Source organism: Cryptotermes secundus, unplaced genomic scaffold (genome assembly GCF_002891405.2).
Source record: "Cryptotermes secundus unplaced genomic scaffold, Csec_1.0 scaffold156, whole genome shotgun sequence".
NCBI lineage: Eukaryota > Metazoa > Arthropoda > Insecta > Blattodea > Kalotermitidae > Cryptotermes > Cryptotermes secundus.
The window spans coordinates 318,659-343,474 of NW_019727089.1; the positions used below are offsets into that span (position 1 = coordinate 318,659).

At 38.2% G+C, this 24,816-nt stretch overlaps 1 protein-coding gene across 5 annotated transcripts in view; it reads left to right on the forward strand.

Annotated features, from left to right (window-relative positions):
- The window catches only part of LOC111864299 (protein bric-a-brac 1), a 79,409-nt gene that overhangs the window by 11,201 nt on the left and 43,392 nt on the right, over positions 1–24,816 (forward strand). For 4 of the 5 annotated variants that reach the window (XM_033751382.1, XM_033751381.1, XM_023851440.2 and 1 more), the window contains 5 exons: positions 5,551–5,671; positions 6,006–6,207; positions 11,906–12,046; positions 21,260–21,491; positions 22,434–22,636. In XM_033751382.1, coding sequence (XP_033607273.1) covers positions 6,037–6,207; positions 11,906–12,046; positions 21,260–21,491; positions 22,434–22,636 — 747 coding nt within the window. In that variant the 5' untranslated portion in view covers positions 5,551–5,671; positions 6,006–6,036. Of the gene's footprint in view, positions 1–5,518; positions 5,672–6,005; positions 6,208–11,905; positions 12,047–21,259; positions 21,492–22,433; positions 22,637–24,816 lie in introns of all 5 variants that reach the window. The other variant, XM_023851441.2, reaches the window with a different exon arrangement.

Below are 24,816 nucleotides of genomic sequence, written 5' to 3' on the forward strand. Positions count from 1 at the left end.
CAACGCAATAACAATGGGTCATTGCGTAGGAAACGCGGAACCAACAAAGCAACGTTTCCACCGCTATAACAGAGGGTTCGTTGCATAGCAGCGACCAAGGTTATATAGCGGGGTTGAATGCATTTGCACAGTCAGTCTTCATCGAGCCATCTAAGAAGTGAGTCTTCATCCAGCCTGCTTAGAAGCCAGTCTTGGAACAACCGCCAGAGCAGAGAGTCCAGTACCGCCGGGACATTGTAAGCAGTAGTTGTAACACTGCAAGTGATGACAATTGTAAAGCGTGTGAGTGTATAAGTGAAGAACAATAAAGGTTCTACGGAATTCGAGACCCACGTGAATTTATTTGTAGCGTGACACACAAAACACGCAACAATATTTTAAATTTACTGGGATTGTAAATATGATTAGTCTCTCAACTATATTATTTCAGTAACATATACACTTAGGTTTTCTTAATTCTAATAAAATCTAAAATGTGGCCCATGGCCACTTGCTTTCAAATTCCTTGCAAACTCATTCACTAATCATTATACCATTGGATGCTATATTGTTTCAGATAGTGTCAGTGGTATAAAATATACCACAAACCTACCATCATCTGCTACAAAAACAACTGAAGAAATTAAACAGTTGAGTGTTACTTGACATGCATGTTATCCTGCTGTGGTTCAGATGACCAAATGTTTCTGTGAATTTAAACATTTGAGGGTACTAAGAAATTCAACCATAACAATCTGTGAACTGGTTCGAAAAGTATTGGGAAGGGGTGGCAGGCAAGCAGGCGCAGATATCATGCTACAACAAGTCTACTTTACATGGTGTGTTCAAAAAGTATTGAACCTTTGGTCGGCAGAAATACATTTATTGATTTGGAGGTACAAAACCCTAATCCCCTTCAAAGTAGTCCTTGGTAATGAACACACTTCTCTCAGCGCTTCCACCATTGTTGGAAACACTTCTGGAACACGTCTTTTCGAATGGTGATCAGCCGGGCCGTCGCATTCCGCATGATGTCTTCTCTTGACTCAAATCGGGTTCCTTTCAGCGGCATTTTGAGCTTGGGAAATAGCCAAAAGTCATACGGAGCCATGTCAGGGGAGTAGGGAGTCTGACGAACCACAGGGATGTTGTGTTTGGCGACAAAAGTCTGAATCAGATGCGCAGAATCGGCGCGTGCGTTATCATGATGGAGCTGCCAAGTTTTTGCTGCCCACAGATCTGGTCGTTTGCGCTGCACAGCATCACGAAGGTGACAAAGGACCTTGTAGTAGTATTTCTTTGTGATGGTTTGGCCTTGTGGTGCGTACTCATGATGTACAACCCCACGGGAGTCAAAGAAAACGGCCAACATGACCTTGACATTGCTGCGGACCTGCCGTGCTTTTTTGGCCCCAGGGATGTCGGATGTTTCCACTGTGAGGACTGCATCTTGGTTTCCAGGTCATACCCATAAACCCACGATTCATCGCCTGTGATCATGGTGTTCAGAAAGTTGGGGATACTGTTTGCATTGTCCAGCATGTCCTGTGCAATTTCCAGACAGTGTTGCTTCTGCTCCATTGTTAGCAGTTTTGGTACTAATTTTGCGGACACTCTCCTCATGCCCAAATCCTCGGTCAAAATTGAATGTACCGATGCAATATCGCTGCTCATGTTCCGTCATTTAAACCTTACTGGAATCCGACGAGCGCTCACTACACATCCTCACTCATAGGCCGAATGCCAGCAACTGATGCTTTCTGTGGGTAGGAAAAAATTCACGACTGCGCATGAATGTCCCCTCCACATCTCCACCAAAGGGAGCCTCCTGTGCTTCATTGGTTTACGCAGGAAAAAAGAAGGTTCGATACTTTTTGAACACACCACGTATGTTACAAAGGATGTAAGTTACAAATTATGCACGGTAAGAACGTCCAATATTAAAAACAACTCAGCATTAAAAGACACAGTGAAAGATGTTTATTTCAGTCTTATAATGGTTGGTCATTCCATTATAGTATACATTGACCCCTACCATATCCACTAATATACATGGCTGTACGTGTGTTTGTAATGTTACTACTAACTGTCAGACACTAATTGTCAATATTGTGACATGTTGACCCCTACCTCCCCAGCGGTAACGTAACGCTCGCGTAATAGGCGAGTTCCCGCCCCGCCACTCCCCTCCGCGGTGACGTCACCGAGGGATATCGCGGTCGCTAGGCAACGCGAATCAACAGCGGCGACGTTACGATAGTAACAGCGGTGACCTCCGCTAGCGTTACATAGCAACACAGCGCCAGGCAAAAAGGGTGCCTATTACGTGGCTGTATTGTCCGATCGAGGTTACATAAGGAGCAGCGCAGGCTATTCCCAGTTAGTTGTACTGAGTTCTAGTGTGGCTACCGCAGAGTTGTACTGAGACAGTCAGCGAGTCCTGGAGCTACCGCCGAGTTAGCCAGCAACTAGTCAGTTGTATTGTGGCATTTGGAGTGTACTATTTGTGATACTGCAGATAGCAGTAATCGTAAATCTGTAATTTGGGTGACTGTAAGTGCGAATGTGAAATAAGATTCGCTATACCAAATACATCGTGAAGTTATTTGTCGCGATATACGCCCGATATGCGACAATATGAATATAATACAACATAATAAATAAGATATAAAAGCTAGCTGATATGAGTGAATGTATAACTCACCTTTTTCCTGCCTTCGAGGTAATTTGTTCAACATTGGACCTGCAATCACTGACTGATGGCATTGGTCTGTGTGAAGCACATGCCATTCCAGGTGTTCTTGTCAGTGTTGAGCAGATAACTTAAATTACTCACATATGAATGTGTAAAATATAAATGGAATGAGATTAGCTCTTTCTAAGGGACCCAAGAGAGTAGGTGTCTCCCCCCCCCCCCAACTGAGGAGGGGAACAGATCGAGTTTCTGAAACTTTCTGTTTTCTAATTTCTAGAATACTGGATGACAGACAAGCCCAAAAACCCATTAAGTCTGAGAACCATGTTCTATTTATGAACATAAACAGGAATATTGTTTGACCAGTTATCCTGACAGGGTGTTTCAGCAATTTATCTTTTGTGTTCTAGGCATATCCTGCAGTTTTATCTCACACATCCTCTATGTCACTCACCATTCATTATTATCCTAACACTATACATGTAAGTCTTAATCACTCTGCATTTGAAACAGGGTTGTTACAGCTGATTCTCCAGTTCATGCACTGTGGAAGGAGTGATATTAAATAGCTTGCGCTTTACAAATGCTGATAATATGTTCATGAATGGCAAGAAAACTGTGCTGAGTAGAATTTGCCATGTGCCAGAAAATGAATGAATAGGTCTATAGAAATATTGTTGCCCACTCACCACAGGAGAGTTAGTAGAGACTGGTGTCATATAATGTATTAGTATTGTCACATGTGAGAGTGTCTCTTGACGGATTTGAATTGGAGATTGGATTTATTGACTGCTTACAGGTTGTAACCACAGATAACTATAACACTGTTGCTAATTTCCACACTTTACAGATTGTAACAATGGAGATTCTTTAACTTAGCTGACCAAGTGTTCGCTTAACAGGCTCGCTTACTGCTGACTATGTTACAAGTCTGACACACTTCAAAACCCGTCTCGGTTATAACGTCCTGGCACGGACCCTGTAGAAAACACCATTTATTGTTATACTCCTTCATTTTGTAGGGGAACATGTTTGTTTGCAAAGGCATTACTCAGTAATGGCTCTGTATACTTGCTTGTTAAGAATCTGTTGCAAGCAACCAGTGTTGTTTCTTTGTTTTGAGGTTGTTACCCAGTAACAGCTGCACATGCTGCTGATCTGTCGGCAAGTGGCTAATACATTTAATTTGTACTCGTGGAATCTCAGATGTAAGAATTTGCAGTCACAGAAATCTCCCACAATCATACAACTATTTGTGCAGCAATGTAATTAAAAATGAAAATTGTATGGCTGCATTGTGGATTGCCCACAGAATGGAATCTCTTACAGTATATTATTCCCTGTCAAACGGGGTATTTTAGCCTATAATATTGGCTTAATATTAATGTTTTCTTCACACTGTTATACAAATCATTGATGCTGTAATGCTAAACTATCATACTTACAGATCACTTTTCAGGCTGTGCTATAGCTCAAGCAGTTAGTCGCTGGCTTCCCACCGCGGCAGCCCAGGTTCGATCCCGGGTCTCATCAAGTGGGATTTGTGGTGGACAAAGTGGCGCTGGGGCAGGTTTTCTATGAGTACTTCAGTTTCCCCTGCCAATATTCATTCCACCAATTGCTCCACAGTCACCCTCACCCATCATCTGGGGCTGGTACAATAGGCCAGAAGTGGCCACAGTACAAGAGACTTAGTCCCACCCCACTAGCAATAAAAAAAAAACACAAATAACCTTTGTGACAGTGTGTTTGTCTCACCTTCCCATTAGTGTTACAGCTCTCTCCTATAGAGAAATGCTTTCAGTTGTGACAGTTGGTGTGTTTGCAGGCAGATTTATTTGTATGTGGCTTCATGTTAATTACATGTGTGTTTCTATGTGTACAAACATGCAGTCAGACATCAAACAGTCCTTTTTTATGTTTAGCAGTTTGTAGTAAGATTGCATATTAATTTTACATGTTTAAGATATGCCAAATTCAAAATTGGAAGTACAAGATATAAACTATTGGCTAACAGAAACACTAAAAAAATAAGTGATTTTTATCTGTTTTGTAAGTTCATTTACCAGTGATGGTAGGTGGCTAGTAGATAATCTAATATGAATGATTTTAGAAATTTTCTTTTAAGAAAGCCAGTAGTTTATTTGTTTTGTTAATTTTATTCCATTTCATTTTTCACAGTGATTTTGTCCTTAAAGAAAAACTTGGTTTCAGTAGATGATCTGCTGCAGAAGTGTAAATACCAAATGAACACTGTAGATTTTGAAGTGTTGGTAAGATGGAAGGGAGCTAAACACTTTGGAATGTGTATGGTATGGTGACACAAATATTGACCTTACAAACGAGATGAAGTGTATTGCTGAGGTTTTTTTTTGTAAGGAAGGAAATACATGATGTATTATGGTACTTGTGTACTAATGTGTCAAGTAAATTTAAAATTCACCACTTAGGGAGGTTTGTTTGAGCCTGCCTATATACAAATCTGACAGCCATAAAGAAGGGGAGACTGTTAGTCTCAGATTGCTGGTGTTTGTATTCTGGCTCCTTTTTGCAAGCTTCTATGGTGCAATGACAGAAAACTTTGATTAAATATATAGCTTCGTAAAATGCTTGTTATTACGCTTGTTTTCACATGACTGAATCACACTTATTTAACAAATTCATTGCCTCTTCTTCAGTTCTTGACACACCCCACAAATTCATTATTTTGAAAGGAATTCATGATGTAAAATAACTGATACTTAGGGCGAAAGTTGGGGAATTATTATTGGGGTCAAAATATGTGTTGAATATACATGTGAATATAACACATTGTAAATATCAATATTACTTTTTTTCACACAGTATCATCAGATTTCTTTTTTCATATCCTTCAGACAGATACTATGATGGTACCTTAAATGAGTCCAGAGCTAGTTCCTGCAAAACTTTTCCTGATTCATCATTTATCACTCTCCTAGTCAGTGTTCTGTAGCTGACACAGCATGTTTAAATAAAGTAAGTAGCAATAGCTATATCTTTCTACAGAATACAGCTTGTTGATACATTAATTGTATTATTTCTTTGTAGATTGCTGTTTTCATAATGATAAAAACAAATAGCATGCCTGATTGTTATTTATCTTTCACAGATGTATGTTTATCTGTTGAGACAATTTGCTAAGAGTATTCATACATATAGACATATTGCACTAAACATTTCTTCTACAAGTTACTCATCAGATTTCATATATTCATCTGGATGATACATTATGTTCATTAAGGTCTTGTGTGTAAGTTGTACATTTGAAATCTTTCTGAAGACAAACATTAAATATGTTTATTCTTTGCAGATTAGCTCTTGAACATAATTAGAAGCCAAGTATGTCAATACAACAGTTCTGTTTGCGGTGGAATAATCACCAGCCCAACTTCATATCAGTTTTCACAAACTTGCTGAACAGTGAATCGTTGGTAGATGTTACGTTGGCAGCTGAAGGAAGGCACTTGCAGGCTCACAGGGTTGTCCTTTCAGCATGCAGTACATATTTTCAGGTACCTGCGATTTCTTTCTTACTGTTACAGAAAGGTGGGGAATTTATTGACCACCTGAGCAACTGCTAGTTTAAGAAGAAAGATTGTACTCCATTGAAAATCCCTAACTTTATGGATCACAGTCTTGCAAAGCGAGTGGTCTCCTTGTTAGACAATGAATTCCATGCCTTTTATGAAAACTTGAAGGCTCATGAGCCCACCACTGCTCTCAGTCCTGAACCACATTCTCTTACCCTCTTCCTTTAATATCCCTTTCAATGTTATCATCCCATCTAGGCCTAAGTCTTCCAGTTTATCTCTTTACATCAGGCTTTCAGATCAAAACCCTGTATGCATTTCCCATTTCTGCCACACATGTTACATGCCCTGCCTTTCTCATCCTACTTGATTTGATTGTCCTTGTAGTAATTGGCAAAGGGTACAAATCACAAAGCTGTTCAGTATGCAGTTTTCTCGAGATTCCTATTATTCTGCTTCACCATTCTGTATTATTCAATTTTGGAGGTGCACCATTTTAAATTCAACCCCCCCCCCCCCTTGTGAAGATTTTCAGAAACGACACAAAGGTAATTCCTCCAAATCTTAGTTTTAACTTAAATTCCCTGTAGCAACATGGGCTACGTATCTTGTTTAGGATGAAAGTCCAGATGCAAATAGATGGGAAATGTGTTGAAATTTGAGAGTGTTGTATCACCATAGCATGGTGCATCCTCAAGTTGTGGATGGAGAAGGTGGCCTCCAAATATGGAAGGTAGCTGCAAATATATTGAATAAGCAGTTGCGGACATCTGACAAGGGGTGGTCCTCACGCTTGGGGGTTGTGCATTGTACTAACAACTGACCATAAAAAATAAGCTTGTTACAAAATGTCACAAAGGGCCTCGGGCTTGGACAGATTATTTGGATAAACGACCTAAACTAAGGAAGTGAACATGAGATTTGGTACATGGAATGTAAGAAGTCTGTATTGGCCAGGTTCACGTGTGACAGTTGTGAAAGAAATATAAAAATATAAGTTAGATTTAGTGGGAGTACAGGAGGTCAGTCGGGACAGAGGTGGCACTGAACAAACAGGCAAATATACATTCTTCTAAGGAAAAAGAAATGAGAATCATGAATTAGGTACAAATTTTTTTGTACATAAGAGAATCATTTTGACTGCCTCTGTGGTCTAGTGATCAGAGGTCCTGGGTTCGAGTCCTGACACTACCATATTTTCTGAGAAGTAGTGGGTCTGGAACAGGGTCCACTCAGCCTCATGAGGACAGTTGAGGAGGTATTTCAAGGAAATATCTCCTGTATAGAAAACTGAGATTAATGGCCGTGGGGAACCATTGCTCTGACCACATGACACCCCCTGTCTGGAAAAGTTGGCACTAACTTCGCAGGCAAGCGGCAGTCGCTCAGTCAGTAAAGTTAGCTTGTGGACTACAGACCACGGTTTTTTTAAGAGAATTGTATCAGTATTTCAGAGGACAGATTTTGTTAGTGATATCGCCATACACAATACTAACAGGTCACCGGTGTCTTATCATATATTTGCTAAATGCCCTAAATACCATATGAAAATTCTTGCCAGCAGTCATTCCATCTCCGTCATGTGGCAGTATAATACTTTATGCATTTGTAAATTCAATAATTCATTCTAACTTGTGGCATATTTAAGTTTTTAGCCAATTCTGACACCAGTTATAATATTTTTCGATTTATTCCACTTATACAGAACACATAATTACAGCACTACCACTAATTTCCACACTTCGCAATTCACTATTACACATGCTAGTGACCTAAGTCTGTTAGTCCACACACTGTCCATTTCCTGACAATGTACCACTTTTGACAGTATCACTGAATTACTCCAAATATCACAGTACTACAGCAACCCTAGAATGGTTCCCTGAAAAGGTGCGAGGCAGTCCAGGTGTACCACCATCATCCTCGATCAAGGGTTCCACTGGATCCTGTACACCACATCGTTTATCCACGTGACTAACCTGTATGAGCCTGTTCACAACACTTGGAGGTTGGATGACTTTCATTCAGTCTGGGGTTTAATAATAGAATCACACTTGGTCACCTCCCTGCCAGGCATTCGTAACTCACTTTCATTCTGTCACTGTCATGCATTTATCTCTTCTTCCAGGCGTTGACCTTGGCCTGTATCTTGCTATAGTCAAGCTTCTGGTGATATACTATATATACTAAATATCTTCACATGATTCAGTAGGCCTGTGATAAGTGTTTCTCCAAGACACTACCTTGGCTCTCACTGCCTTGAGACTGGGGGAGTGGGTGGTGCCAAAGCCACCCTCACCTTGTTCATTGGGACTTTCTTCTCGGCTGTAGCCTTGGAAGGTACAGTGCAGTTTTTCTTGGGTCTCCCCATCTTGACATGGGACTCAATGGTTGCTGGATAACCTCCTGTCTTTTCCCTAAACATCAAAGTCAATCTCTCCATCATAATCTTCACTGAATCAAGGTCATTCTGAGAGTGAAAAGGGTGTTCATCCCCCACCTCCATTATTACCGTCATTGTATCTAAAATATTCTGGAATTGGAGACGTTGCTCTTTCACTATCTTCAGGACTTGAACACAGCATTCGTCTTCCACCTTTGTAACTGTCGTCATTAAATCCACCTCATTCTGGAACTGGGCATGATATTCTACCAACTTTTGCAAAAACGCTCTCTTACCTCTCAACTCTAGCATTAAACTTTCGCATGTCAACTTAATGTCTATTATTTATCATCTGTCAATATTGCAACACTCTTCCATTCACCATTCAATTGTAGTTTAACATTATACATCTTGACATACATGTTTCGGCCCCAAAAGGCCATCTTCAGGTGTCTTTAATATGTTACAAATATTTTATTAAAGTATGTTAAAACTGCTACACTGTCTTAGTTCATGTTAAAATCACACGCTGTAGTCATCTTTCCAAGGTAAAACCAGATAAAATCCTTCTAAAGTTTCTATTATACCCACGTTATTTTGGTGCATATTATTTCACCTCACACAGGGTGTCATCCATTTTCATAAATGTATGTCTCTCCAGGGTGTTTTGTCTTGGCAGCTTGCCCATCATGTCCGTAGCCTAGTTTTCAGTTATGACTGCCATATGCCCCTAGTTTGTCTTTACAACACCACACGCTGTGGAGGAAACATGCAAACCAGGGGCATATGGCAGTCATAACTGAAAACTAGGCTACGGACATGATGGGCAAGCTGCCAAGACAAAACACCCTGGAGAGACATACATTTATGAAAATGGATGACACCCTGTGTGAGGTGAAATAATATGCACCAAAATAACGTGGGTATAATAGAAACTTTAAAAGGATTTTATCTGGTTTTACCTTGAAAAGATGACTACAGCGTGTGATTTTAACATGAAGTAAGACAGTGTAGCAGTTTTAACATACTTTAATAAAATATTTGTAACATATCAAAGACACCTGAAGATGGCCTTTTGGGGCCGAAACATGTATGTCAAGATGTATAATGTTAAACTACAATTGAATGGTGAATGGAAGAGTGTTGCAATATTGACAGATGATGAATAGTAGACGTTAAGTTGAACAATTGCAATGGGATGCTGAAATACAGAATCTTTCACATGCCTGTAACACCATCCTGAGCTCCTGTTTTGTTCGCTCCTCCCTGTATGAGATGCGTCGAAAGTGACGATACTTCTTCAAAGAAATAAGGAGTCTGATGAGGGTGGCAATCAGGAAGTCAAGAATCATCCAGACATTCTGGTCTTGTGATGGTAAGTTCCATGGCTGAAATGCTTAGGACAAGGCTCCATTTCGTTTGTTGTGGTGGGAGGTGTCTGATGGAATTTTTTCGGAGGCTGGAATGGGCGCGAAAGCTTGGATCACTTCGGATGCTGGGATTATGAGGAATAATCCTGCTTTGCTAAGTGGTGCCACAAAAAATATGCAGGATATGATCACGATTGATATTTCCAGTAATGTCCTTATTTTTTCTTCTTCACCAAAAAGGACTTTGATACCACCAAGTATGAGTACACACCTCCTGAGTTGAACACACTGACTTCCAACTGCAGTAGTTTTCACGTATTTATAACAGGAGAGCTATGTAAGTCTCACTGGATTACACACTCCCAATTCTCGCTGCACTATACCACACATAAAGTCTTGGAGTCACACAATAAGTCTTCACTGGCTGTCTTCTCAGCTATCACTCACTGTCACTGACTATTACACCCATAAAATCTTCTGATCACACTTTAGATTCTTACAGGCAGACCTCCTGTATTCTTCTGTACTCCGTTCGCATGCTTCTCTCATAAAGCATGACTAACTCCTGCTGACTGTTAGGAATTTAATTTCTCCTATAAACTCTCCATCAGACAAGCAGGAAATGCAACTTGCACTCTGTTGTGTAATCGCCGTGTTTACAGAGGCAATGCTGCCGAGTGATGTTTATTGCAACGCCACATAGCAACCAGTGCAGTGCGGGTGGGCTTGGCTCGGCACAGCACAGCACGGCACAGAGAAAACATCGCTTTCCTTGTTGTTGTGTAATAGTCATGTTTACAGATTTCAACAATTCCTGCATGGCATAAATATGCCACATTATTCAATTATGGCCTACAGAATGCTAGTCAAAATTCATATGCCTCCAAATTATGGAGCAAGAATCCAGTATTGTAAGTTGTTTCAGGAACTAATGATTAATGGATGTCTTCATACACACCTTGTATCTTTGTTTACTTAAGTAGCTGCATAACATTAATGTATTAATAGAACCAGTGTTGAAGTTCAGAAGCTCGTCATGTAGTTTATGAATTCAAGACAGCGGTTTTGTTGTGCTTCTAGAAATATTTTCTCACTATGCAAAACTTACATAGAAGCCAAAAGTTGTCATTCTGAGAATCTTCTATAAAGTAAGGTGAATTAAATTGCATTTCTTGGCAGTAGTTTGCTATCTTTGCAGTGAGTTGTCCATTGACACTGTGGTGCTCAGTTCCACGTGTTATATCATTCCATACTGTGTGAGGTTGTATTTCTGTTGTACTTTCATTCTCAGTAAAGGCCTGAGTAAGGACATGGGTGTCCTTTGGATTCATCCACATTCATTATTATTAAACATGCTGTGTAGATTAAAATAAAATGCGAAGTCATCATCCAGTTATATCTTATTTTTCTTCTTAAGTACTACTACATTCACATCAAGTCCTGTACTACAGCTCCAAGACAGTGATGCTAAAAAAAGGAGTATGAGAGTGTAATACATGATATAACACAGTGCAGTGCCAATTTCATAAAATTGTTTGGATTTGTTGCATTGGTTTCCACGCAAGTACCTCTGATAACATTGTATCATTATACATAAATGATTTAGATGATTTAAATCTTTTATGTACTGCACGTAATGCAAATTTTCCTTTCACATTTGGTCTCCCCCCTGAAGATGGTCATCTTATGACCAAAAAGATGTCAAGGATATAATTATATTTAATTAGTAAAATGGAAATAAATTAGGCAGACTTTAATGGTGATTTCACATGTTGTCTTAGTACATGAAGTATATCAGAAATATGTACTTAAATTTTGTCCTGTAGAATTCGTTAATGTGTACCTTGATCCTTTGTTTTGTTACACAATAATTTATGTTATCAATGAACATAAATTATCATTTAATTATTTTGGTTTTTCTTTTCAGACATTGTTCTCTGTGAATCCATGTCAGCATCCCATAGTAATTTTGAAAGATGTGAAGTACAATGATCTCAAGACAATGGTGGACTTCATGTATTATGGTGAAGTAAATGTTTCACATGATCAGCTTCCAGCTATTTTAAAGGTATAGCATAAATATTAAAAATCCTTTTTTTTTCTAAGTTGTTATATCAGGCAATTTGTATGGAATTGGGAAAGAAAAGGACTTTGATAAGAGCCTCCTGATAGGCAGGATATTAATTCGCTGTTAAAAAAACATTACAGATTAAGATCTCTGTGGTTGGGATGTTATTTGTGAGTCTGTTTACTAGGTTATTCAGCATTCTGTAGGCAGACTTTAGGATATTGTTGATGTAATTTGAAAAGACAGTTGTCTAATTCACCACTATTTCAGATTTATGATGTTTGAAACTTTTTAGTCTTGATATTGTGTGTGTGTGTGTTGGCAAGCGCGCATGTGCACATGTGCATGTTGCATTAAGGGATGCCAGTATCATCATCTAGATCACAAAGGTTCCAACAGACGTGTCTGCAGCAGCACACCACAGTCTGAAGGAAATGTGCATTCTTGCCACCAACACATATTGGCCATGGCAGATACACTGTGCAGAATAAAGAAACTATGGTCAATGCTGTATTTGGTATTCCACCAAGTAGCATTTGTGGAGTCATGTATGAAACATAGCTCTCTCAGAATGTAGTTTGGCATACTACATGAAGAGCAGTTGTATTCCTTTCATGCACAACATAAGCAAGAGCAACAGTCAGGGGACTGTAAACTTTGCCCCCAGGTATGTCAGAAGCTTGTACACAGAACTGTAGATGAACCTGACTTCTTATACCAGGTGTTGTGGAGTGATCAGGCAGGATTCAGAAGGATCTGGATAAATGGTCCACACATACTCGCATGGGCACTGGAGAATTGTAATGCTACTTGATGTTCATCATTTCAGCTAAGATAGAGCATCAGCATTTGGATAGGAATTGTGTATGATTGATTAATGGGATCATGTGTGTTACTGAATTGTCTTGTGGAATCCTGTATGTTGATTCCATTCAAAAAACATATCATCTTCTGTTCATGAGGACATGTGGTTTCAGCATGACAGTGCTAATCCCCCTTTTCACTCCAAGTGCATATTTGGTTGAACAGCCATTTTCAAAACACATGGATTGGGCGTCGGTGCGTTCAGTTGTCTGGCCTCCACAGTCACCTGATCTGAAACCACTTGATTTTTTCTTCTGGGGATGCTTCAAGGGAAATGTTCTTGCTGTTGTACAATAATATCATGAGAACCTGATCATTTTCGCCCAGATAGTTGTGACGGATATTAGGAGATATCCAAGACAGTTGGTTCAGTGATTCCATTCAACATTGTCGCAAGTCATGCATGTGAATTCAAAGAGAGGTCTGAGCAGCATAGAACTGTGTGAGACCCCCCCAAAACATAATCAGGTACTTCTGTTAAATGTGATATAAAATTCAAATTTAAAAGGACCATTAGCTTTGGAATGTGTGATTCTCATTTATTGTATTTAAAAGTAGTAAATGAAGATCTTAAATGTAAATGGCTGACTGTATACATTAATGTAAAATTATTTCATTCTCTTATAAAATGGCAAGACTATAACCCATTAAGGGAGATGAATCAGATGATTTATTTACAGTTTCTGCTCCAGATTATGTCCAGCAGCTCTTCTAAAGTTTTACCATAGGACACTGAATAACTCTGTATAACTTTCAGCTACATCATCCTTCTCTAATCATGCACTACCATAATTTTTTCTTCACCGTAGTATCACGAATTCCCTTCATTCATACAAGTTTTTGACCTTTTTTTTTTATGGTATCAACTTGAGCATTTGTTTTGACTGCCTACTGTCTGCTGTTCTTTGGACATGTCTGTATCATATTCACACTTTCAGTCCTGTATCCTGGGTTTTTGTTCACTAGTTTCTTGTTCTGACTACCTACCATATCTGAAAAAGTTGGAAAGTAAGACTCAGTGATGACAAAGAATTTCTCCCTCAGAATGCGCTTTGAGCATGTACGTGTTTCTTCTGTTACTAGATTGAGCATGTAGCTGCATTGCCATTTGTTGGATGCATGCAGATCATTTTCTGTACAATTTTTACCCTGAAATATTGCATACCACTAGTGTCCTGCTAAGAATGGCAAGTATTTATTATTATTATTATTATTATTATTATTATTAGAGGGGGTGGGTTTCCCCATGCACTTAGACCTGTTATTGGTCCATTGTGCGTTCCCCTTTAATTTCTACTGNTAAGTCCCTCCCAGAGAACTTGTTCCCTGAATTTTTCTGCCCTTGAAAATTCCACAACCTCCGCCGGGTTTGAACCCACGTACCTTGAGTCATGAGGTGGGCACGTTACCCCTAGACTACAGAGGCCGCTCCCTCCACAAGTAAGTTTTTCTTTATTTTCTCTGTCAACTGCAGTACCTTCTAACCATAAAATACAACATTTTATTTAGTTTCCTTTGTAACTTCTTTATTCCATAATGTACCATTCATATTCAAGATTTCATAATGTGTAAACATTGCATACTCCAGCCTCTGAAATGCCTCTGTTTGAATACTTGACTTTTAAGTGTGCTGGTTAGTGTTGTGTGTCTTGCCATGTTAAACTATAATCAGTCAACATAGTACAAACTGCATCCATCATTGAGACTGCTAAAACAAAGGCAAGTAACTGAGTAGTTTCAGGGGATTTGTAGAGACAAAATGAAATGGCATACCATTTCCAGATGTGACAATATTGTCATGATTGAGGGGTGAATGACTATAGACGGGTTATGGATTGGTGAATTGGATTTATTGACCACTTGGAACTACACTTTATAGTTCACAGGCACATACAGACTAGTGTCCTCAGTCTATTACAATATCCACTAGCCGTTAATAGTCAAGTCTGTATTAGAGATGTCAATAGGCAGTCAACATTTATTCTGAAGTGAAGTTCACTATTGAACAGAGTTTGTTTATTGTCAAATTTTTTGCAAGGGAAAAAACTTACAGAAAATGTATCTGTAAGTTTCGTTGTAAATATCCTGATTCGCCCCTTCCCACAAAGTCATGTGTATCCAAGCTTGTGAAAAAGTGGCGAGCCACGGGCTCAGTGTGTGACATAAAGAAGCAATCGAAGAGGATTGAGCTGACTGAAGAAAAGGCTAGGGATATTGAGGCACGACTACAGATCAGTCCTTGAAAATTGTTAAGACACTTAGCACAGGGAACCGGTGTTTTGCTAGGATCTGCTTTCACAGCCACAAAATTAATCAAATTTCACCCATAACAAAACAATAGTTGTACATGAGCTGAAACAACCAGATTATGCAGCAAGAATTCGTTTTTGCAACTGGCTGCTGCAAAATGTGCACAAAGGAATCGTGGATCCACAACTTCTGTTCATGACTGATGAGGCGTGGTTTCACATTAGTGGCCATGTCAACACACAGAATTTAAGGATATGGAGCGATGAAAATCCTCATGCTATACAAGTGCCATTACATAAGGAAAAGGCGGGTGTGTGGTGTGCTGTAAGTCCGCAGCGAATCATCGGCCCTCTCTTTTTCCACAAAACCATGAACTTTGACCGCTACGTTAATGATATACTGAATCCGTTCTTCAATCAGCTGACTGCTGAAGAAAAACAATATGGATATTTTCAGCAAGACAGTGCTACAGCACATATGGCTCATGCAACCATGGTCGCAGTACGGGAAGTGTTTGAAGACAGAGTAATCAGCAGGGGACTGTGGCCTCCCACATCCCAAGATCTGAGTTTTGCGATTTTTATCTTAGGGGAAACCTAAAGGGAAAAGTCTACAAGAATAATCCTTGCACCACTGAAGCTCTGCAGATTGAAATAACACATATAACTGGTTCAATTACCATGGACCAACTTCAGACAGTGTTGCATAATTTATTTATGCGATGCGAGGCATGTTTGCAAGTGGAAGGGGGTCACTTTCAGCACCTGTTATAAAGCACAGTAAGTTTGTGTTTTCTTTTTTACACTATTCATATAAATATGTGAATGTACAGAAACTGATGTGAGGGAATAGTCACAGAAAAACATTCCATCCGCTCTACGCTAGCAAGAGTGCGCGCATTTATCAGCACTAATGACTCATTCCGTTATTGGCAGTTACAGCAGCAATCTGTGAGGACTGTTGGGCCCGGTCAGTGGTGTTGCAAAGTTTCCTCCTCAATTGAGCACCCTGTAGAACACACACACTATTTTGTAACTTCATAGTTGTTTATAATAAACTAATTAACTTCATGAAGCTGAGCTCTTCTTGAGATTTTGCCAATTTTGCAGCTACCCAAGACCTTCCAAACATTTTATGGAACCCAGAGGTTCATTACCATGTACATAAGAGCCCCTATTTGGTCCCTGTCCTGAGCCAGATTAATCCATTCCATACCATCCCATCCTGTCTCTTAAGATCCATTTTAATATTACCGACCTACTTGCATCTTGCATCTTGCATCTTGCATCATGGGTTTCCCACGAATATCCTATAATCATTCCTCTTCTCCATTATTCATGCTACATGCCCTGGCCATATCCTCCTTGACTTGATGATTCAAATTATACCTGGTGGAGAGTACAAGTTATGAAGCTCCTCATTATGCAGTTCTCTCCAACCTCCTGTTACTTTATCTCTCATCAATCAAAATATTCTCCTCAGCACCCACAGTTAGAGGTTCTCCCTTAATGTCAGAGACCTAGTTTCACACCCATATAGAACCACAGGTAAAATTATAGCTATGTATGTACAGTAAAACCTGCCTTAAACGGACCCTTTATTAAACCAAAATCTGTCTTAAACGGAAATATTTTCAGGTCCCTTGACTTTGGGGCTCAAAAAGATGTTAAATAACCTGGATTAAATGGAAACTGTCTAACGCAGGCAACAGAAATCAAAATAAGCCTTTATACAGAAAATTTCCAGCCTTCCGGAATGCATTGTTTAGAATAATTTTAGGTATCCTATACATTCTGCAGAATTTTCTTTTCCCTAACTCTTTAAAATAAGCTTCTAACGGTACTGCACCACCTGCACTGAGATTCAGCAGAATTGTTTTCCCCTTATGGAAATTGTATTCAGTAAGGGCTCTAGGCCTACAGTTTTACTTTAGAGTAGCAGTTGTCACCATGGCTACAAAGACGAGACTTGTGCTTGATCTTAACACAAGACTAAAAGTGATCATGCGAGTGAGCGAGATAAATTGTCTCTTAAGCAGATCATGAAGATGTTTAATGTCGGTAAAACTCAAGTGTATGAGATTCTAAAGAAGAAAACGGAATTTTTGAAGTGGTGGGAAACTTGTGCTAATGGAAAAATAACAAGAGAACTTAAGAAAACTGCAAACGAAGACGTTAATGAAATAGTGTGGGAGTGGTTTGTCAGTGTGAGGGCGAAAAATCACTGGTTGTTGAGTCCTATGGTACAGGAATATGCTAAAAAAGTCGCTGAAAAACTGGGAAGACTGAATTCAAAGCATCTAACGGATGGTTGGAGAGTTTTCGCAAAAGACATCAGATAGTTTTTAAAGAACTTTGTGGTGAATCAAGTGAAGTAAATAGTGAGACCATTGAGGAATGGGAAGCTAAACTGCCATCCATAATCGAGGGATATGAACCTGAAAACATAGCGAACGGTGATGAGATTGGACTGTTCTTCTGCGCGATTCCGAATAAATAGCTATGTCTGAAAGGTGAAAAATGTTTGGGAGGAAAACTGTGCAGAGAAAGATTGACTGTTCTTCTATGTGGTTTTATGTAAGGGTGAAATGGAGAAAACCTTAGTGATTGGCAAGGCAGCAAAGCCACGATGCTTCTGAAACATGGACATACGGAAATTTCCGTTGAGCAGAGATCCAACAGAAAGGCATGGATGACATCACAGATCATGGAGGAAAGGTTAACGGCCTTCAATGGTAGAATGAAAATGCAAAACCGGCATGTTTTGTTGTTCTTGGATAAAGCAACATGCCACCCCCATATCGAACTTTCCAACGCGCGACTTGCTTGGTTCCCTCCAAACACCACTAGTGTTTCTCAACCAGTGGATCAGGGCATCATTCGGAATGTTAAGGTCCACTATCGTAAATTATTAATGCAATCTTTGCTCGTCAATATAGATTCTACATCATCCGCCTCTGAACTTGCAAGAACTGTCTCGGTTCTAGATGCGGTTATTTAGACAAGTCAAGCAGTAAAGAAGTTGTTAACAGAAACTGTGACAAAGTGTTTCGAAAAAGCAGGATTTTCTATGGTAGAAGTTACTCCTAGTGTAGAAAATGAGAATGACCAGAAGGAATGAATGAAGCTGCTTTCAGTAACTGTAATGCTGAGGACTACATCAACATAGACAAAGATGTGCAAACAGAACCAGACACAATGGATATCGAAGTATTAGTTGAGAATTTTAGAGAAAATGGAAAAAAGGAAGAGAGGAGGAAGAGGAAGAAGAGGAAAATGACACTGTGATAGAAGAAGAAAAGTGTACAGTGAAGACTTATCAGGATGCTGCCAACAATTTAAAGGTACTGCAGGAGTTTGCTGTGCAACGAAACGATTCAGACATGCTTACTCTAATTTCTCAAGCTAAAGTGTTTGTGGAAAGTCAGGCAGCCAAGAGAGTAAACTGCATGCAAAAAACTGCCGGAGTTCTGGTAAAATTATAAAAAGTGAGTACTGCAATTTTTTCTGTTCAGTGTAATGTTTGCATGTGTTCAGTGATTATAGTGTGGATAAATTAATGAGCATGTAGTTTTGTTTTGTCTCAAATACGTTTTGTTCTGGTTTAGTTATTATAGTATACCTTGATTAAACAGAAACCTGGCTTCAGCGGAAATTTTTTCTGGTCCCTTGAGATTCCGTTTAAGACAGGTTTTACTGTATATTCTAATTTTTATGTTTTTAGAAAAGAGGTGAGAAGACAGCATTTCTGAACTGCATGGTAGCAAGCATTACCTGAATTAGGACTCTTTAATTTCCTCTTGAACCAAATTTTGATTTTTACTGTCATCCCCAATATTTGAACTGTGCCACATTTTCACAGAATCCGTTATCTATCTTTATGTCATGATTTTTCCCTGCATTCTCATGACAAAACAGCTGCATATACTTAGTTTTATCTGCGTTTTTCTCTAGACCAACCTCCTTACTAGGGTTAGTTGAAGTTTATGTTTTCTTTATGGTATCTATGTTATCTCTCAGTAAATTCACATCATCAGCATAGGCCAGCAGCTGATGTGGCCTATTTAATTTCAGTACCACCTGCTTTTCTTGAACCTTCCTAATGACATATTATAAAGCAAAATTGAAAAGAAGTGGTGATAAAGCATCTGTTTACTCACTGCTGGTCTGTCCCTAAAATTTTTCCATCACCGGATAGTGGTCAATATAACAGTCTGCTCCCCTGAACCATTGGATGTCAAATACACTTGAATACTTTCTGTTATCAAAATATGGTCAGTTTGATTGTCTTTCCATCAGGAGATGTCCAAGTAAATTTATGAATGTTACAATGTGGGAACATTGTACTTTTGACAGTCAGATTTTATGATGGGGCAAAGTTTACTACTCTAACTCCATTACCATTATCACTTTTGTGAAATCTCCTAGCCAAATTTTCGTATGGTATTTAGGGAATTTATCGAATACATGGTCTAGTTCCTTGTAGAAGCTGCCCTTCATATGATCAGTTTAATTATGTGTTGGGGCATAGCGTTCAGAACAATGATATCTCTCCAGCGGGTTCGTAATATTATATACATCCTATCACTAACAAACTCTGCCCTCATAACTGCTGATATAATTCTTTTATGTACAAGAAAACTGTACCTAATTCATGATTCATATTCCCCTTTCCACAGAAAAATGTATATTTGCCTTCTGGTTCAGTGCCACCTTTGTCCCATCTGACCTCCTATACTCCCACTAAAAATGACTTATATTTTTATATTTCTTTCACAGCTGTCATAAGTGAACCTGCCATATAGAGACTGTTTACATTCCACATACCAAATCTTATGTCTATTTTCCTTAGCTTAGATAGTTTATACAAAGAATCTGCCCTTTGTGACATTTCATAACAACCTTATTTTTATGGTGAGAAGTTGTCAGCCCCATGCCCAACACCCAAGATGGAGAACCACCCCATGTCGGCTGTCCACGACTGCTAACTCAGTATATTCACAGCTGCCCTCCATACCTGGAGCCCATCTTCTCCATTCACAGCCATAGGACGTGTCATGCTGTAGTTAAAGGGACCCACCTAACATGGTGTTCATGCTAAAGTTTGATGTAATTCCAAAGCTTTGACCTGAGTGCAGGATTAATTTTCAAGGAAAACTATGTTATGTTATTTATAGTGAAATTTCTAATATTTTCATAATTTTACTACACCAAATTCCAGAGTGCATCATTAGATTTACCACATTTGCTATGAACACATTCTTCCAAATAGATAAGAATTTCACATACTTCTTCACTAATAACATTTCCATGTTTCTTTCATGTCATCATGGCTACCGTAGCATTTAGGGCTGGCTTTGTTGTTTGTTTCTTAATTGAAATCTAAGGAATGTGGAAACCCAAATTCCAAATTACTTTGAATTAAAGATAACAGCACGTATCGCCTAAAATAAAAAAATTTGAGTGTTGTGTTTTAAATGGTTGATTAACCAAATAAATATTCTCCCAACTGTAGGAACATAAATAAGTTATGTTTTGAGAAAGGTTGGAAGTAAGAAAATGCAATAATAACAACAACAACAATAACAATAATAATAATAATAATAATAATAATTATATGTGCACTGATTAAGGAAGTAAGTGCTAATGTTCTGCACAAATTTGGTTGTCTCTTCTTAACATGCTGTAAAGGAGAGTAATTTGCACATACATGCTGTCATTCCAAAATGCCAGCCCAATATCTCTTTGTATTTTACTGTCTATTAAATTTTGTGAACATCACATCTCTTGATGTTGTGTAATCTGTGTGGCCACTAGTGCCAGTAAAGTAATCAGTTACATACGTGTGTGTATTTCATGTCCACTGTTCAGTTGTTCAGTCAGTTTTGTAATACACACATCTGTGTTGCCCTGTGTCATATCCACATATATCAAGTACTACTGTGTTATATGTTTGGTGACAGCACACGGATGGATGCTTTTAGAAACAGAACATTGTGAGAGATTGTTGATTTTATGTCCCAATGTGATTTGTAATAAAAATAGCAAACATCATTAATTGCATGTATTTTATGTAATTTTTGTCTTGTTCTTGCCTCAGACAGCTGAAATGCTGAAGATCAAAGGGCTGGCAGAAATGCCAGAGCAGAATATTGCAGGATCAGTACACATGAGCAAGTCCCTTAGTGTATCATCTGATAAGGCAGAACTGTTAACACCTAGTGAATCAGCATGGGGTCCAGATTCTCGTTGCAGTTCTGCTCCTTTGTCCCCATCTATGCGCAGGAAACGGTTGCGCAAGTCTTCCACAGGTTCTGGATCTGGTTCAACAGGTGTGGTACTGTACAGAATGTACTATATTAGTGGCACATTATGTTTAATTTGTTCTATAACTTTAAAAATAAATTATTTGAGTGTGTTCAGAAATTTTGTATCTCAGAATGACAGTAAAGATTTAACTTCTGTTCCCTGGTCTTCCAGGTTAGCATGAAATTTTTAAATATTTTAAATAAAAATGCTTCTGTGAAGCATATTACAATGCTGTAGGTGAGTGAAGTTTGTTACATGGCTAGTAGATTTAAGTTACAATCCTGAAGTTCTCACTATTTCTTTTAGACATGATGACATGTTTCCTATTTAAATAATTTATGATAATATAATACTGCTCTCAATTTTACCTGAATGAGTCATCCATTTCATTAGGAATATATCTATTATCTGATGATACTGGAAGAACCTGTTCCTTGTCTGGGTTGCTATTTTTGTGTTTGCAGAATTTGTAATGTGTTAACATTTTTGCCTTCTCTCTCCTGATAAGCTGTCTGTGATCATTTTAATTAGCTAAGCAGCAGACTCTCTTAAGAACTGGATGTGCATGCTGAAAGATGTCACATGTAAAATTGGGGACATTTACACATTCAAGTAACCTGTATAATTTTGTTGCAATTTTTGTCATTTGGTCTTTGTGAAGAGTGCCTTTTAACAGTGTGTACCATCATTTCCATATTTTAGTTTCATAAATATTAGCAGTTGGTTTGTTCCAGATCATGTTCACATTACTTTACAGAAATGTTTGGCCATAGTAAGTCATTTTCTATTTATGTTGATTTGCTCCAAGAATAATTTGTGTGATGTGATTATTTTCTGTAGCTGGACCCAGTTTCCATGAATACCATAGAAACCATTGGGAATTCTGTAATTTTTACATGAATCATGCTGCTATTGGCTAAAATCTGGTGCATGTAAATCTTATCATTGGATTTATGTTGGCTTAGAAAGAACATCAGAGGAATTGCCAAGTGAAATCACATTGGTAGCATCACCAGCTTTGGTGAAACCTGAACCAATTCCATCCACTCCTGATGGTGAGAGTGGTCGGAATGAAGGATCATTAAGGAACAGTACACAAGAGCCAAGCACTGATTCGGAACCCCGGGAGGGATCTCAGGATAGTGCAGAAGATGACCAGCTAACATTGGTTAGTATTTCATTAACTGCTTTGTTTTCCAGATATAGAATTAAACTTCTTTCCAAGGTTTGAGATGTGTCAGGTGAAATCAGTTTAATGTTTAAAAGATGGGAAAATGTTTCATGCTTCATAAATGCAGAAGTATGTTGAAGTTGGGTCATGTTGAATTGTACATTGTATATCATTCTTAATATTATGCATCCTGTTGTGTGTCATAAATAAGATATATAAAGTATAGAATATACCGTCTACAAAACAACAACCAGTATTCACTAGTATAATATTTAAGAACTCTAAATTTGAAAACTTTAAAAATGACATAAATATTGTATTTGAAGCCTTAAACAGATGATTCGAAGCCAATTTACTCTCATTAAATTTTGATAAAACCCATTACATATCATTCACAACTAAAAACAACCACCAAATTGATCTGGACATCAGTTATGCCAACAAATTAATCTGTAAAGTACTTGATACAAAATTCCTTGGAATACATGTAGACAGTACACTGTCTTGGAAAATACATATTGAACAAATTATACCTAAATTAAATGCAGCTTGCTATGCGATGAGATCAATTAAGCCTTTTATGTCACAGGAAACATTGAAGATGGTTTACCATGCCTACTTTCATTCTATTATGAACTATGGATTAATATTTTGGGGGAACTCTTCACATAGTGTAATAATTTTTAAAATACAAAAGAATATAATTAGAATCATTACAGGATGTAGAAGTAGAGATTCATGTAGAGAATTATTTAAGAAATTAAAAATTCTACCTCTTCAATCGCAATACATATTATCGCTTCTCTTATTTGTTGTTTACAACAAAGATAAATTCAAATTAAATTCTGATGTCTATAACATGAATACTAGACAAAAATATAACTTCCACCTACCCTCATCAACTTTATCAGTATATCAAAAAGGAGTCTACTTTACTGGCATAAAAGTGTTCAACAATCTGCCACAAAGTATTAAAAACTTGGGCAATGATACTAAAAAGTTTAAATCAGAGTTAAAGAATTATCTACATGCTCATTCCTTCTACTCTTTAGATGAATACTTCAATGTAAATAGAGAATGATGTAAAATTAAGATATATTAATTTTTAAGCTAAAATTGCCTGTACTTATGTATGTAACCTTTTGACTTGTTCTGTATCCAAAGGTACTAACCTACTTAGGATTTATGGAATGTAAATAAATTCAATTCAAAACAAAGAAGACACGACTTCGACAACATTTGCTTTTATTATGTTTATTAGAGACGCAACATGTTTGGACCGTTTCACAGGTCCTCAACAGGCGTACAAAGCACCAGTCTTAACCTGTTGAGTTGCCATCAATTGTCATTTTATTCATTGAATAAGGAACTTTATTTCTTACGCTTCATACATCAAAATCTGTCATTGAAAATCATGGCACCCATGGCTCTTTTTTAACCTTTAACATCCGAATGACACATATATATGACGCAAGCAGCAACCGGAGTTGGCCAAATGACATGTATATATGACGCAGGACAGTGCACTCTTTTGGAGTGCTGACAGTTTGACCTTGAGTTTGACTGAACAAAGAAATCGTTTATCTCAGTCCTGGTTTCAAAACTATTTATGTTTATATATGACTGTTTATGACCTGGTCAGCCAAATATAGCCCAGCTTTGTTCTGAGAACTGAAGAGGAAATATTCATCGGTGCTTGCAAATCAGTGCTTCCAGAGCTTTCAAGGAAGTGTGACGTATTCAAGGATTGGTTTTCAGTGGCGAATTATCAGTTAGGAAGTCGGTGTTGGATTGTGTAATATTTCTTTTTCACTTAAAAAGTTAGTGTCAGACTGTCATGTATTTCTATTTATATTATTTTGTGTCTCGGAAGAGGTATAAATCCACTGAGCCAGTATTACTTTGTGAGTAAAAGACATCTTTGTCACTGTGACTTTCTGTATCAGTGTCAAGACTGGCACCTTTTTGACTACTATTACAGTTTACAACTCTTTAATGAACCATCACAACACAGCAAATAGTAAAACATCAAAGTCAGCGTACAGCTGTGGCTTTGCTACATGTTTCGGCCACTATCGGCCATCATCAGGCAAATACATATCAACAAAAATCTACCATTTAACTGCAATCATAAAATGGATATAACACTATTAATCGTACAATTTTAAAATTGCTTA